This window comes from Tupaia chinensis, unplaced genomic scaffold (assembly GCF_000334495.1).
Source record: "Tupaia chinensis unplaced genomic scaffold, TupChi_1.0 Scaffold000187_1, whole genome shotgun sequence".
NCBI classification, from domain to species: domain Eukaryota; kingdom Metazoa; phylum Chordata; class Mammalia; order Scandentia; family Tupaiidae; genus Tupaia; species Tupaia belangeri.
In genome coordinates this window covers 3,738,237-3,754,128 of record NW_006159662.1, presented here as the reverse complement: position 1 = coordinate 3,754,128, position 15,892 = coordinate 3,738,237, and the positions used below count along the sequence as shown (strand labels likewise).

The 15,892-nt window shown below is 42.4% G+C and overlaps 1 protein-coding gene across 4 annotated transcripts in view; it reads right to left on the bottom strand.

The window, feature by feature from the left end:
- Positions 1 to 15,892, bottom strand: part of NOL11 (nucleolar protein 11) — a 31,904-nt gene that overhangs the window by 13,058 nt on the left and 2,954 nt on the right. For all 4 annotated transcript variants that reach the window (XM_006146775.3, XM_027771166.1, XM_027771165.1 and 1 more), the window contains exons 3-8: positions 15,627 to 15,683; positions 13,995 to 14,143; positions 9,149 to 9,206; positions 8,745 to 8,889; positions 4,686 to 4,874; positions 1,514 to 1,590 (exon numbers count right to left, since the gene is read on the bottom strand). In XM_006146775.3, the coding sequence (XP_006146837.1) occupies positions 1,514 to 1,590; positions 4,686 to 4,874; positions 8,745 to 8,889; positions 9,149 to 9,206; positions 13,995 to 14,143; positions 15,627 to 15,683 (675 nt within the window). The remainder of the gene's footprint in view (positions 1 to 1,513; positions 1,591 to 4,685; positions 4,875 to 8,744; positions 8,890 to 9,148; positions 9,207 to 13,994; positions 14,144 to 15,626; positions 15,684 to 15,892) is intronic.

Sequence of the window (15,892 nt, the reverse complement as noted above, 5' to 3'; positions counted from 1 at the left end):
GGGGGCGCCCGCCCCCCAAAGGAAAAATCCCCAAAAAAAAAAAAAAAAAAAAAAAAAGATTAGTAACATCCTATTGCCTTGATTTGCATATTAGTCATGACTTTTTATTCACTAAACATTCAATATTTGTTAAGCACCTTTACTAGGCACTAACGAGACTAAAGAATACAAAATAGACAACATCCCTTGCTTCAGAAAATGTAGTCTGGGTCTGGTCAGCTTCAGCTTTAATTTTCTCTCTCTCTCTCCTTTTTTTTTAAGCTTGCTATACAGTGCGTGAGCTTGCCAGAGAGAGGAAAAACGGGAAATCACTCTCCTGGAGGGATGGCCATGCAGTAATCCCTTCTCCAATCTCCTCTTGAGATTTTGGGCCCATGTATACAGACACAGGTGTGTTTCTCAAGCTGCTGGGTCTGGGACTTGAACTGGGTCTGGGAGGCTGTGTGGGGCTGTGTGATATCCACCAGGCTACCAGCTGGCCCAACTTTAACTTCTTAGGTAAGCATTTCTATGTAATTCTATTGTGACATTTAATCTATAACCTAAAAGACTGATTAAGAAAAGTAACAGCCTTAGGGTACAATTCAGAATACAAAAGTAGGGACCAGCAGACTCTGCAATGGCTACGTTGCCGGACTCCCACATGGTTGACCCTGGTTCAAGTGTCAGACCCGAAGGCTTAAAACTCACACTGGGCATGTGTGATTTCTCCCTCTCTGTCTCTCCAATGAGTGCATGTGCCCTATAATAAAAATCTCTATGAACATAACAAAACAAAACAAAACAGCTGTCTAATTAACTCTCTTGATCTAAAACTAGTTATACTTTAAGTAACTTGAGTCTTGAAAGTTATAAACATAAGAAAACTATTAAAACAATCAAATTAAATACAATCTTTCAAGGAGACAGTAAGTTTTCTAAAAACTATAGAAGACTTGTACAGAGACAGAAAGAGAGACAGTGAGGGGGAGGAAGAAAGCATTTCCAGTGGGGTGAGGTGATGTCACAGCCCCCTCTCCATTTCTCCGTTCTGCAGAGATTTTGGGCATACACACACATGTGACCCAGCACATTTTCCAAGCTACCAGAAGCAGGATTCAAATCATGGGCAGTCATGGGGCCAGTCCAAGTAAAAGTAATTTTATTTATTTTAATTAAAAATTGCCAAAATATGGGGACCAGCAGATGGTGTAGTGGTTTCATTGTTGGACTCTCACATGGCCAACCGTAATTTAAGTCCCGGACTCGGTGGCTTGAAACTCATGCTGGGTGTGTGTGCGTACATGCCCAAGATCCTGGGAGGAGATTGTAGAGTGGCCATATGAGGGATTTCTTACTTTCCCTCTCACTGTGTCTGTCTCTCTTTCTCTCTAGTGAGCACATGTGCCCTAAAGTATAAAAAAACCCTGCCAAAGTAAGTAACTATCAAAAGATCTCTATTTTTTCCTTATTGTTTATTTATCAGATACAAAAATAACTAAATTTGAAGAAGTCTTGAAGTAAAAAAACTTACTTGACCACTGGTCCCTTGTGGTAACTCCTTTGAAGACTGCAGAGTTTGAAATTTTATGTTCCATATGGAGAGGCATTCTGTAAAATAAAACACAGAAATTCAGAAATAATCCCCAGAATATGTGATAATTTGGAACAGGAGAAGCCACAGTCAAATACACAAGTTTCGACTGATTAAGTATAAAAGTGGGTAATGACAGTGACTAACACAAGCATTCAAGATGTGGACTGGAAAAGTGAGCTCCAGGGGAAGAAGGTCTTACTGGTTGGTGAGCAATCAGTAGTAAAAATACACCCAAGGGGCCGGCAGGTGGCATGGTGGTTAAGGGTGCTGGACTCCCACATGGCCGACCACAGTTTGAGTCCCGGTAGCTTGTTTTCTCACTTTCCCTCTTTCTCTCTCTATCCCTCTTTGGTCAAATTAAAATTAATAAATAAATGAAGTTAAATGAAATAATTCTAAAAAAGAAAAAGGAAAGAAATCTGTAATAAAAACCAAAAAACGGAAGAAATGCCTGTATGTATACAAAAATAGCTCCAGAAAGAGAAACAGAAACTCTTCACATTGGCTACGGGGTTTTCTGAGGGCAGAGCAGAAAGGAAAAGGGAAACCAGGGCTGTGAGATGCACACTTGGTAAAATGGTTATGAACCAGGACTTGGGGCCAGGTTGTGGGTGAGGGTAGCAGTATCGTGACTAGACCCACATGGGAAAAGTCCTGGGTTCATGGGCATGCATGCCCACAATCTCGGCTGACGGAGACGGAGGGCGGGTGCGTGCCCACGATCTGGGCTGACGGAGACGGAGGGCGGGCGTGTGCCCATGATCTGGGCTGATGGAGACGGAGCGTGGATGCACGCCCATGACTGCGAGTGGATTTCGGCTGACAGAGACGAAGGGCGGGCATGTGCCCATGATCTAGGTTGATGGAGACGGAGCATGCACGCATGCCCACCATCTGGGCTGACGGAGACAGAGTGTGGGCACGTGTCCACAATATGGACTGAGGAGATGGAGGGTGGGTGCGTGCCCATGATCTGGGCTGTCAGAGATGGAGCGTGGATGCGTGCCCATGACTGAGGCTAAGACTGCGTGTGGATCTTAGTATAACGACCCTGTTGAGGATGCTGTTGCTATGCCTCTCCTTCATGTGGGAGAAATGAGTAAGTGCACTTAAAAAACAAAAGCAATGGGACCAGCAGATGGCTTTATAGTTACGTTGCTGGACTCCCACACTGCCCATCGTGGTTTCAGTCTCAGGTCTGGTGGCTTAAAACTCATGCCAGGTGCATGTGCGTGTGTGCCTAAGACACTGAGAGGAGAATGGAGAAGGGATTGAGGCGTGGCCATTCCCCCTGGGGTGTGTGTGTGTGTGTGATTTCCCACTTTCTGTCTCTCCAGCAAGCGCACAAACCCTATAGCAAAAATCTCTCCCTCGAAAACAAACAAACAAACAAACAAATAAACATCAAAAAAAACAACAAAACAGGAAAAACAAAAACAAAAAGACCCTCAGGATTTAATAGTGGAGTACATGGCCTCACAGCATTGAACTGCTTAGGCGGATCCTATTCTGCTACTTAGTTATAACATCATACTCAGTTCCCTGATCCTTCTCTTACAGGGCGGCTGGGAGAGTGAAGACACGGCCATCGTGCACAGGCAAAGGGCGCTGGCCTGCAATGCTGCTGACACAGACTGTGGCTGGGACCTAGGACAGACCTGAAACATGCTGGCCAGAGACTAGGGGACACGGGAGGAGGGATCGTGGCATGACGAGACCTTGATGAGGGTGCCTGTTTTTCTCTCTCTCAAGAAATAAACTTAAGAAAGAAAAACCATACAAATAACAACACAATGGAAGTATTGTGGTGTTACACATGGTAGTTTTGCAGTAAGCAGTAGTGCCTTTTTTTTAAAGAGAGAGAATTTTGCTATAGAGTGCATGTGCCGTCCCCTCCAGTCTCCTCTTAGGATCTTGGGCACACACGCACACATGCCCAGTGTGAGTTTTAAGCTGCCGAGTCTAGGACTCAAACCACAGTTGACTACATGGGAGTCTGGCGACATAGCCATTATGCCACCTTTTGGTCCCAGTAGCTCTTTTTTTAAAAGTCTCTCTCTCTTTTTAAAATATTTATTTATTTAATTTTATTGTTATTATTATTTTTTAATTTGATGAGAGAAGGGAGAGAGCAAGCCACCAGGTCTAAGATTCAAACCAGGGTCAGCCATGCGGGAGTCTAGCACCTTAAACACCACGCCACCTGCAGCCCCAGCTCCTATCTTCATACGCAGAAGTGTAAGGACAGAGTACGCAGGTGAGGGAGAGCACTTTAAATTAGTAGTCAATAGGGAGTCTGGTTTGGATAAAGCAGGGGGTTCTTGTTCAGAAACAAGAGGTTAGCAAAGGTGGTTCTAAACCATCGAGAGGAGAACGGTAAACAGCAGGTCCTGAGGTTTACAGCACAGGCTGGAAGTGTCCAACCTTGCACTGGCAAGGAGAATCATGTTCTTCACGATGGACTAAGTCTTGATCTGGGGGACTGGGATTGGTGGGTGAGGAGGTGAGGCGAAAACGAGAACCCTGCTCGGATGTTGCAGAGACCCAAAGCATCCAGCAGTCCCCGCCTTTGAAGCTGTCCACGCCCTGTGGGTTTCTATGCTGTGAAATGCTGTCGCGCAGTCAGTCTTCTACCACAGGCTTATCAACGTTCTGAGGACCTATAGCTGGTACATGAGTATTTACCATTTCTATCTCTTCATGGCATTATAGTCATCAACAATGCAGTGATAGGAGGAAGTTAGTCAGTTAGTTTGATTTGTGTGTGTAAGGTTTTGTCATAGGACATGAGGGCTCGCCAGAGGGAGGGAAAGTGAGAAGCTGACTCCCAGCGGGATGGCTACAATCCCTTCTTCATTCTCCCCTAAGGATTTTGGGCACAAATGCACACGCACCTGGTATGTTATTCAAGCCACCTGCTGGTCCCCATGAGAAGGTGTTTTGAAATCAAAGACCTATTCAAGAAAAATTAGAAAGCTACAGAAGTAATTCAAGTATGGTGATAAAGGAAACAAATTAAGATGGTAATAAATAATTTAAAAAGAAAGAGAAGATTAGAAGATTGGAGGGAAAACGCAAAAAACGTGTTAATTGACTAGATTTCTGTTACCCTTAGAAGTTGACATCGAAGGTCCCAGGACTGCCACATGATCTTGATCCAAGACAGTAAGGGCAACACCATTTCGAGCACTGCCAGACACAACAGTCTTGAGCAACACTGATCTAACTACCCTCTGATTTTCTTCAGCATCACTTGGATGCACAGGGATCAGGCTTTCATAGACACATCCGTCAGAACCTGTCGGAAACAAAAACGTATTGTTCATTACTGGGTAAGGAGAGTTATATGTCTATTCCAGTTAAATGTATTAGACTATTTATAAGATTTTACCAATCTGATAAAGAATCGAACCAGAGTAATAAACAACCACTTTTTGCTTTCCTTTAGAAAAATATACCAGAAGCTTAAAATGGGGAAAGTCTTATTAATAAAAATCCCAGTAAGAAATGTCATAATAGCCAACAAACAAAAACTACAGATACCTGTAGTAAATGAAAATACTGAGAGGAACTGGAAGGAATATAGATAATTTAGTTACTAAAAAAAGTACTGTCCTTAGAAATGAATTAGCATCTGGCCTAAACATTAGGTTTCTTGTTACTTAATCACTCTGAAAGTACATGAAATTACTGACTTTTTTTTTTAATCAGTTCAATTTTGTAAATTTCATGTGTTGCTGGATATGTTACAAAGATTGATTTTTAAAGAAATAATTATTTTGGGTCCAGCAGGTGGCATGGTGGTTAAGGATGCTGGACTCCAACATGGCCAACCACGGTTCAAGTCCTGGATCTGGAGGCTTGCTCTCTCACTTTCCCTCTCTCTTCTTCTCTCTCACTCTGTCCCTCTCTGGTCAAAATAAAAAAATAATAAAATAAATAAATGAACAAAAAATAAAATAATTCTTAAAAAAAGAAACAATTATTTTATTTAACTTTGTATTTATTTATTCATTTATTTTAATTTGATCAGAGAGGGACAGAGAGAGAATGTGAGAAAGCAGGCTGCCAGGTTCGGGACTTGAACCGTGCTTGGTCATGTGGGAGGCTGGTGCTATTAACCACCACGTCACCTGCTGGCCCCAAGATTTTGTTTTTAAAGAATTATTTATTTTATTTACTGATATTATTATTGTTATTACTATTATTTTGCTATAGGGCTGGAGCTGGCAGGTGGTGTAGTGGTTAAGGTACTAGATTCCTATATGACAGACTGCTGTTTGAGTTCTTGATTTGGCAGCTTGCTTTCTCACTCTCCCTCTCTCTCTCTCTGGTGAATAAGAAAATAATAATGATGAAAAATACAGTAAAATAATTATTTTAAAAAAATGTTATAAGGCACGTGCACTCATCAGAGATAGAGAGAGAGAGACAGAGAGAAAATGAGAAAGCAAGCCACCTGGCCTGGGACTCGAACTGCAGTGGGAATTCAACACTTTAACCACCACACCACCTGCTAGCCCCTACATAAAGATTTATATGACTCTTTGTTCAGACTTCCTAATTTCAATGCCCATTAAGCTAAAATTTTTTAAAAAGAATTATTTTATTTGACTTCACACACACACACTTTACATATATACATGTGTGTGTGTGTATGTGTGTGTTATAAAAATAAAACCAGAGAGGGACAAAGTAAAAGAGAGAAGGAGAGTGAGAAGCCGCCAGGTCCAGGACTTCAACCATGGTCGGGAGGGAGGGAGGTGTAAAGTAAGAAAGCAAGCCACCAGGTCTGGGATTTGAACCATGGTTGGCCATATGGGAGTGCCCAGTGCCTTAACCACCTGCTGGGCTCCTTCCCTTCTTTTTTTCATTACTTTGCTACAGGGTGCATGTACTCAGTGCAGAGAGTCAGATGGAAGGAAAGTAAGAAACCACTCTGCAAGGGGGATGGCCACTCCACAATTCCCTCTCCTCTTAGGATTCTGGGCACACATGCACACCTGCCTGGCATGTTTTCCAAGTTGCTGGGTCCAAGACTCAACCATGAAGTCAGCTACATGAGATCCAGCTGCCCTAACCATAAGGCCACTGGCTGGCCCAAGAGCTTTTTTCTCAATAGCTGTTGCAAATATCTACACATTAGGAAAACTTCTCCAACGTTTTTATTTGCAACAATATGGAAATGTTTCCTAAATTCTGTGTATTGCCCCCTCCCCAAATCTTTTCAAAATGACTTCAGAACAAGTCATAAAAGACTGAGGGAGATTTCCCCCACGAAGCCTCCCCTTTTGGTGTTTAATTTAGAGGGTTAAGACTGGGATTATACTTTGAAACGTAACACAGTTAAGACTCCAAGGCAATAAAACATCCGGAAGAAGGTGGCACAGGGCCGACCCCTTAGCACAACTAAGCCCTGTGTACACACAAAGCCAGATCCCACATGATAGACTACAGTTCAAACATGGCCTCCATCCTAAAAACACATTCCGAACACAACCACACCTCACTGAGGCAGGGAGGGCTTTCTCAAGAACTTGAGACCAGTAGAAATTAAAAAAAAAGTGGCATGGGCTAAATCTGCTGTTAGTCTCCCTCTGCTCATGTGTCTCAGTCATTGTCTAAAGAAGAGCACATCAAAGTAATGACAGTGTGGGGCCGGCAGGTGTGGGGGCTAAGGGCCCACATGGCTGACTGCACCTCAAGTCCTGGAGCTGGTGGCTTGCTTTCTCATTTTCCCTCTCTCTTTCCTTCCCGTACTCTGTACCTCACTGTTCAAATTAAAATAAATAAATGAAAGAAAGAAAGGAAGAGAGAGAGGAAGAAAGAAATGATTGAGACTAGCAGGTGGTGTGGTGGTTACGGCACTGGACCTCCATATGGCCAATCACAGTTCAAGTCAGAGACCCAGCATCCCGCTTTTTCACTTTCTTTTCCTCTCTCCAGTCAAATAAAAACAACAATAGCAAATAAAAGAAGTAATAGTTGGGCAAAAGGAATAGAGGGGCCAGATGGTGTCAACCATGGATATCTATGGTTCACTAACAATACTATCAAAGAAGTTGGGCTTTATCATGATAAGGAAAAAAGTTGGTTTTCCTCTTTTTATTGTATTATATTATCTGTTGCATATAGTAAATTAAAGACATAAGTTATAGAGACAATGATGTAAAATTGTGTACTGCTGAAGCACTTCAACAGCCTCTGAGAACAGGCACCACTGACCCAGGGTACAGCCATGAGTGGTGGGGTGCAGAAAGTGAAGGCACGGATCCCTGTAAGTGGCAGTGAGAGAGAAAGGCTGTATCAGAAAACTGGAAAAAGCCCAAGATAAAACAGCTACCCTATAAAAATAAAAATCCCTCTATTTACAATCTTTTTTTAATCTTTATTTACTCATTCATTTTTTTAAATTTTTATTTATTTATTTAACTTTTTTTGGAAGAGGTTTTTTGCTATGGGGCGGATGTGCTCGCCAGAAAGACAGAGAGACAGAGAGACAGAAAGCGAGAAATCACCCCCTGGGGAGATGGCCATACAACAATCCATTCTTTTCCATTCTCCTCTGGATCTTGGGCATGCATGCACACGCGCCTGACGTTGAGTTTAAGCCACTGGGTCCGGGACTCGAACCGTGGTTGACTACATGGGAGTCCAACGACATAGCCATTATGATAACTACTAGTCCCTACTCATTTATTTATTTTAATTTGACCAGAGAGAGACACAAAGAGAGAGTATAAGTGAGAAAGCAAGCCACCAGGTCCAGGCATCGAACCATGGTCATCCATGTGGAAGTGTCCAGAGCCTTAACCACCATGCCATGTGCTGGTCCCCTCTATTTACAATCTTAAAATCTCTTAAAGTTTTGGGACCAGCAGTTAGCGTAATGGCTATGTTGCTGGACTCCCATGTAGTCAACCGCGGTTCGTGTCCCGGACCCGGTGGCTTAAAACTCATGCCAGGCGCGTGTCCATGTGTGCCCAAGATCCTGAGAAGAGAATGGAGAAGGGATTGCGACGTGGCCACCCCCCCCGGGGGGTGATTTCTCGCTTTCTGTCTTTCTGTCTCTCTTTCTCTGTCTGGCGAGTGCATGCACCCTACAGCGAAAAAAAACCTCTCAAAAAAAAAAAAAAAATCTCTTAAAAGTTTAAAGCAAAAAACTTACTTAATGACATCAAAGAGATGAATTTCCGATCCGCAGATGCAGTAAAACTCTGTACAATCGATTTTTCTTCTTGTCCAAGTAAGAGTGTGTATTTGCTTAAGATACGGGAGTTAAACATTTGTACATAAGCAAAATAATTTCCATGCTGCAAGAAAGGATATTTTTATTTAAAGAAATTCCATTTCAGGCAACCATCCTTATGTATATTGTCACCCTATTCCAATTACTTCAATGAGTACTTAAGACCCACTTGTCTAATTAAATTTAAAATGTTATAAAAATGCGTTTCATTTAGGCATGGAAATAACTGTAATTAACAGATTTTCTTGTGTTTAAGTAAGATTAAAATATTTAAAAGCTTTGAAATTTCACAAAATGGCCCAGGAATTGAAAACAATACTTACTTTTTCTGTAATAAAAATTAAAAGAGGATGCCTAAATACCATGAAAAACTTGGTCCACCTAAAAAGATAAATAAATACAAATGTCACCATATGAGAGAAACATCAGTTGAAACTTACAACAGTTTTTATTTTGTAGATTTTTGCTGTAGGGCGTGTGCACTCACTGGAGAGAGACACTCAAGACAGAAAGGGAAAGTGAGAAATCCCCCCGGGGCGGGGGGCGGGGCAGAACACAATCCCTTGTCCTCTCGGTATTGTGGGCATACATGCACATGCACATGGCGTCACTGCCTTCTCTTTTTTTGTTTTTGAGAGACACTTTTGTTATAGGGTATACGTGTGCACTCTCCAGAGACAGACAGAGATAGAAAGTGAGAAACCATTCCCTGGGGAGATGGCCACAATACAATCCCTTCTCCTTCACTCTCCTCTCAGGATTTCGGGCATACACGCACACATGCCCAGCCTGAGTTTTAAGTCGCCGGAGCCAGGGGCGAATCATGGTTGACTATGCGGGAGTTTAGCAACATAAGCATTACGCCGTCTGCTGGCCCTCACCTGGCATGATTTTCAAGTCACTGGGCCTGGGACAGGCCTCATGAAAATATTTTATTAAACAGGTATTTTTTTGGAAGCAGAGAAATCAGAAAACACCTAATTTGGTGTTTCAAAACCAAGGGATTAGTAGGCATTCCTCTGTCAAATGCGTCTCCAGATTAAATGCTGGCGTTCAACGTCTCAGACAATATGTTAACTGTCCAGTTCCAAGAGGGAGGAGCACTATATAGTGCTCCCCAGTGCACTAGGAACTGACCGCCCTGACCCCTCTTCTTCAGTGACTTTCTGGGATTAGCATTCTGAAGAAAACATCAGGATCTCATCTGCTTTCTTCAAGTGTTAAAGGACACCAAGGCACGTGGTGGGAGGGTGCTGTTAAAGTGCTTGTAACCCAGACTGCACAGCTGGTTTGTGGTAGAGTGGTGATTAGGACCCAGGTCCTCTAAAGACATCACCCGAACAGTTGCTCACACCATAGAGGCATTCATTAGGACAGCTGAAGGCACGACTGCTCACGGTCCACACTGCCTGCTCACTAAGACACGTCTATGCTTTGACTTTCAGAAATTCAGTTCCTGGGGCTGGCAGCTGGCATGGTGGTTAGGGGCACTGGACTCCCACATGGCCAACCACGGTTCAAGTACCTGGTGGCTTGATTTCTCACTTTCCTCTCTCCTCTCTCTCTGTCCCTCTCTGGTCAAATAAAATAAATAAACCTAAGTAAAATAATTTTTAAAAAAAGAAAGAAAAAAGACATTCAGTTCCTAACAGGTGGACCTGGGGAGGAAGCAAGTCAACTGGACAGAAAATGTGATGACAGAACGAGGGTAAGAGAATCATGAAATCATGAAATGTCCTTCTATCACTTGGGGAAGCCATTTTTTCAGATCTTCCCCCCAAATCTGGGAAAGCAGAGGCCTTAAAGCATTGTCATATTCGGCTAACAATAAACAACTCTCTTCTCCAGGGAAAAGGCTGCAAGCTTGGCAGTCAGGGTCATACGCCAGGAACAAGATCTTGGTCTTCGGGTATAACCCATTTCATCTTCAAATAACTGACTGTCCAGTTCTCTGTCACAGAACAGAACTTAAATGACTATGGGCTTCCTCAATCAGCTGCGAAGTTTTCTGGGATGTTATTTCAGTCAATGTCTTAATTTTTTTTTTTTTAAGGTTTCGCCATAGGGTGCATGTGGTAGCTAGAGAGGGAAAGTGAGAAATCAGAATGAATGGCCACTCTGCACGCAATCTCTTCTCCTCCATTCTCCTCTCAGGATTTAGAGCACACACGCACACACACCCAGCATGATTTCCCAGCTGCTGGATCCAGGACTCAAACCATGACCGGCCATGTGGGAGCCTAGTGCCTTAATCGCCACGCCACCTTCTGGCTCCATAAATGGTTTTTAAGTTACTTTAATTATGTTTATATTAATTATTATTATTATTTTTTTTGCTATGGGGAATGTGCATTTGCCAGAGACAGAGAAAGGGAGAACGAGAGAAAGCGAGAAATCATTCCCCAGAGGAATAGCCACATTGTAATCCTACTCCAGTGCCCATTCAGGATTTTAGACATGCACGCACACATGCCTGGTGTGATTTTCAAGTCACCAGATCTGAGACTCGAATTATGAACTTGGCTATGTGGGATCCAGCACCTTAACCTCTTTGCTACCTGCTGATATATTTAAAATATTTATAATATTCAAAATATTTTTGAAAACAGCAATAATAAAAGGTTAGGGCTGGCAGGTGGTGTGGTGGTTAAAGTGCTGGACTCTCACGTGGCTAACTGTGGTTTGAGATTTGGACTCGGTGGCTTATTTTCTCACTCTTAAGTAAAATCATTAAAAAAAACAACAACAGGGACCAGCAGTTAGCGTAATGGCTATGTTGCTGGACTCCCATGTAGTCAACCGCAGTTTGTGTCCTGGACCTGGTGGCTTAAAACTCATGCCGGGTGCATGTGCGTGCATGCCCAAAATCCCAAGAGGAGAACGGAGAAGGGATTGCGGCGTGGTAACCCCCCCCCCCCGGGGGGGGATGATTTCTCGCTTTCTGTCTGTCTCTCTCCATCTGTCTGGCAAATGCATGTACCCTGTAGCAAAAACCTCTCCAAAACAAACAAACAAACAAAAAACAACAACAAAGTTTATGGGAAAATGCAATTAAAATACAAGTTTATGGGACTGGTAGGTGGCATAGTGGTTAAAGGCATTGGACTACCCACATGGCCAACCAACAGTTCATGTCCTGGACCTGATGGTTTGCTTTCTTACTTTCCCTCTCTCTCTCTGATCAAACTGAAAAGGATGAAAATCAAAAATAAAAGTAAATAAAATAAATTTTTAAAAAGTACAAGTTTATTAAAAAAAAAAAAGTACAGACCTTGCAATGTTGCCTAGTGGTTAACAGAGCCAGATACCACCAGATACCCAACCACAATTTGAATTCTGGCCCTGGCAGCTTAAAAGACACACTGGGGGGCTGGCAGGTGGCATGGTGGTTAAGGGCACTGGACTCCCACATCGCCAACTGTAGTTTGAGTCCCGAACCCGTGGCTTGCTTAAACAACTTTATTTTAATCTGACCAGAGAGGGACAGATTGAGAGAGAGAGAGCACGAGCGAGAGACAGACAAAGCAAACTGCCATGTCACCTGTTGGCCCCTAAAATAATTCTTTAAAAAAGCACACTAGGGGTTGGGGTTGGCAAGCGGCATGGTGGTTAAGGTGCTGAATTCCCACATGGCTGACCATGGTTTGAGTATAAGACCTGGTGGTTTGTTTCTCACTTTCTCTTCCTCTGTCTTTCCCTGGTCAAATAAAACAATTACAATACAGCTGGCAGGTGGCGTGGTGGTTGAGGGCACTGGACTCCCACATGGTTGACTGCAGTTCAAGTCCTGGACCTGGCGAGTTGCTTTCTCACTTTCCATCTCTCTCTCTCTCTCTCTGTCCCTATTTGGTCAAATTAAAAATAAATAAAGTTAAAAAATAATAAAATAATAACGACAACAAATAAAATTAAATAATAATAAATATTAAACACACACACACACACACACACACACTAGGTGGACAAGCAGATAGCATAATGGTTACATTGCTGGACTCCCACATAGCTGACCGTGGTTCAAGTCCCAGACCCAGCGGCTTAAAACTCAACGCCAGGCGGGGACCAGCAGGTGGCATTGTGATTAAAGGGGCTGGACCCCCACACGGCCAACAGCAGTTTGAGTCCTGGATCTGGCAGCTTTCTACCCCCTCCTGGCTCTGTCCCTCTCTGGTCAAATTTAAATAAAGAAAGAAAAAAAGAAAGAAAGAAAAATAAAATAATTTTTAAAAAAGATATTAAAAAAAAAACCCTCACGCCAGGAAACCATAAGGTGTAATGGTTATGTTGCTGGACTCCCACATGGTTGACCAAGGTCTGAGTCCCAGACCCAGTGACTTAAAACTCATACTGGGCATTTATCTGTGTGTGCCTAAGGTCCCAAGAGGTGAATAAAGAGGAAGGGACTGTGGTGAGGTCACCCCCGGGGATGCTTTCTTTCGTTCTGTCTCTCTCTGTCTCTCCAGTGACTGCATGTGCCCATACCGGAAAAATTTCTTTAAAAAAAAAATAAAAAACCCAAAAACTCACACCAGGCGTATGTGTGTGCGTGTCCAAGATCCCAAGAAGAGAATGGAGGAGAAGGAACTGTGGCATGGCCATCACCTCGGAGGGATGATTTCCCACTTTCTCTCTCTCTGCTGAACATATGTGCCCATAGAGCAACAAACATCTGTCTTAAAAGAAAAAAGAAAAAAAAAACTAGGTGTGTATGCATGTGTGCCTCAAATCCCAACAAGATGGAGAAATGGAAGAGAAGGGATTACGGCATGAACATGCCCCATTGAAGAGTGCTTTCTCTCTCTTCTCAGTCTCTCTCCCCGGTGAGTACATTTGCCCAAAGGCAAATTTTAAAAAATGTATAGGGCCAGCCAATGGCATGGTGGCTAAGGTAGCTGGATTCCATATGGCCAGTCATATGGTCCAAGTTCCATTTCGGGTGATTTGAAATACATACTGGGCTCATGGGCATACATGTCCAAAATCCTGACAGCAGAACACAGGAGAAGCCCATCCCCATGGGGGGTGATTTCTTGCTTTCTTTCTCTGTCTCCTTCTGGAGTGTACATGTACCCGATAGCAAAACTTAAAAAAAAAAAAAAAAAAGAAAAGAAAAGAAAAGCAGTATATAGTATTTTGGGAAAAAATCATTTACCAAGTATTGGAACTTACTTAATTACTTCTTCATCGGAGATAACGGTTTCAATTTTCTGCTGGGGTTCTGCAAGCAAGGCCTCTAAACTACGAACAGCACCTTCCTTGAACAGCACCACGGGCTCTGTCCCTTGTATCGAAAGTATCCTATATACCTCCGCCGATAACTAGATGAACGGAACAACATTTGCATTGTTACGGAAAAACAATTTGCATCTAAAATACAGGATAAGGACATTTACAGAGGCCCTATGAGCCCCAGTTCCAGCCAGCCAGGATCACAGGTTCTCCCGCCTGGTATGTGCAGGGAGAACTACAGCCGTGAACTTGGGACCTTTCCATGTGCTTCGTAATCATTAAGTGCTGCATCACACTGCACCGCTGTGGATGGCCTAGAAGGCTTATTTTAAAGAAACTGTTTTTTTTTTAAACTAGATTTAATTTAATTTTATAATTTTAAGAAACTAAATTCATTTAAATTTAATTCTGTGTGGTTCTAAATCAAATCCATAATACAAAATACACTCAGAAATATAACTCCTTATCTCATCCTCCCTACCCTGTTCTCTGATCAGGTAACTATTTTGATTAATTTCTAGTGTATCTATTGTGAATACTAGCTTAGGCTGGAACCTGGGTCTCCTAAAACTGCAGGTACGAACAGGGACAGATAAAGCTGCTAATGCAGTTAGTTACATGCAGTTTGTGTATTAGGAAAAGACTGATGCTACGGCTGTAACTTCAGCCTGTAATTCCAAGAAAAGAACTTAACATTATTATGGGGGGGATTCCACTGTGTAAAGTACAGACTTGTATTATTGCAAGGTAAATGAAGACCAAAGCCAGGGGACAACACAGCAAGCTGGCTGGAAGTTCTGAGAGTCTAGGCAACAACTGCCTTCTGTCTACACTAGCCCTACTGTGAGCACTTTAAGTATGCCAATTACACTTACAATCAGAACATTTAGAATTTCGGGATTAACCTTGCTTAAGATCCCGTTAGAAGTAACAGACGTTAGGCTCACCTGCTGGTGCAGGTGTTAGGGTGCTGCTGCAGAATATTGCAGACATATTGGAAGGCCCAGAGTTCAAATCCCAGGTCAACCTGAACACACTAGGCACGACTATGCGAGCACCCGTGATTCCACCAGGCTGGGATAGGGCTGGGGGAATCATGACATAAGACCTGGGTGAAGGTACCTTTCTCTGTGTTTCCATTTCTCTCTCGCTCTAACGAGATAAAATAAACTTCAAAAAAATGTACATACTTTAGATTATGTAAATTATTATACAGTTCTTAAAATGTACAATATATGGAACTTACAGGATCTATTCTACCTGTTGTAAGAAAGGGCGGAGGAAGTTCACTTGTTTTCACAGGCCACACACCCCAGACATCTAAACTCATGGGAACAAGTATCAATTGATTATTCGTGAATTATGCATGGCCTCGATCTCCTGGTAGGATAGGGTGTACATTTTCTAGCCTATTAAGTCATGAATTAAGACAATGTTACCAAGATAGAATGAAAACCTGATAACTTACACTCATTTCTCCAGAAGCATAAAGATAAGCGGCGTATACTATGTTATGAATGATCCTATTTCACCAAAAGTTAAATAATTATGTAGGAAAATGCAAAAACTTACTGTAGCTTTAAATACTTTATCTAGGTTTACATCTTCATTATTCCATATTCTCAAAACCTGAAATCAAAACATATAGGTTTTTAAGTATTCCTTTGGGATTGGCAGATGGTGTGGTGGTTAAGCACTGGACTCTCACATGGCTGACCATGGTTCGAGTCTAAGACCTGGTGGCTTGCTTTCTCACTTTCCTGTTCTCTGTGGTCAAATTAAAAAAAAAAAAAAAAAAAAAAAAAAACACAAAAAAAAAAAATTAAAAAAAAAAATTT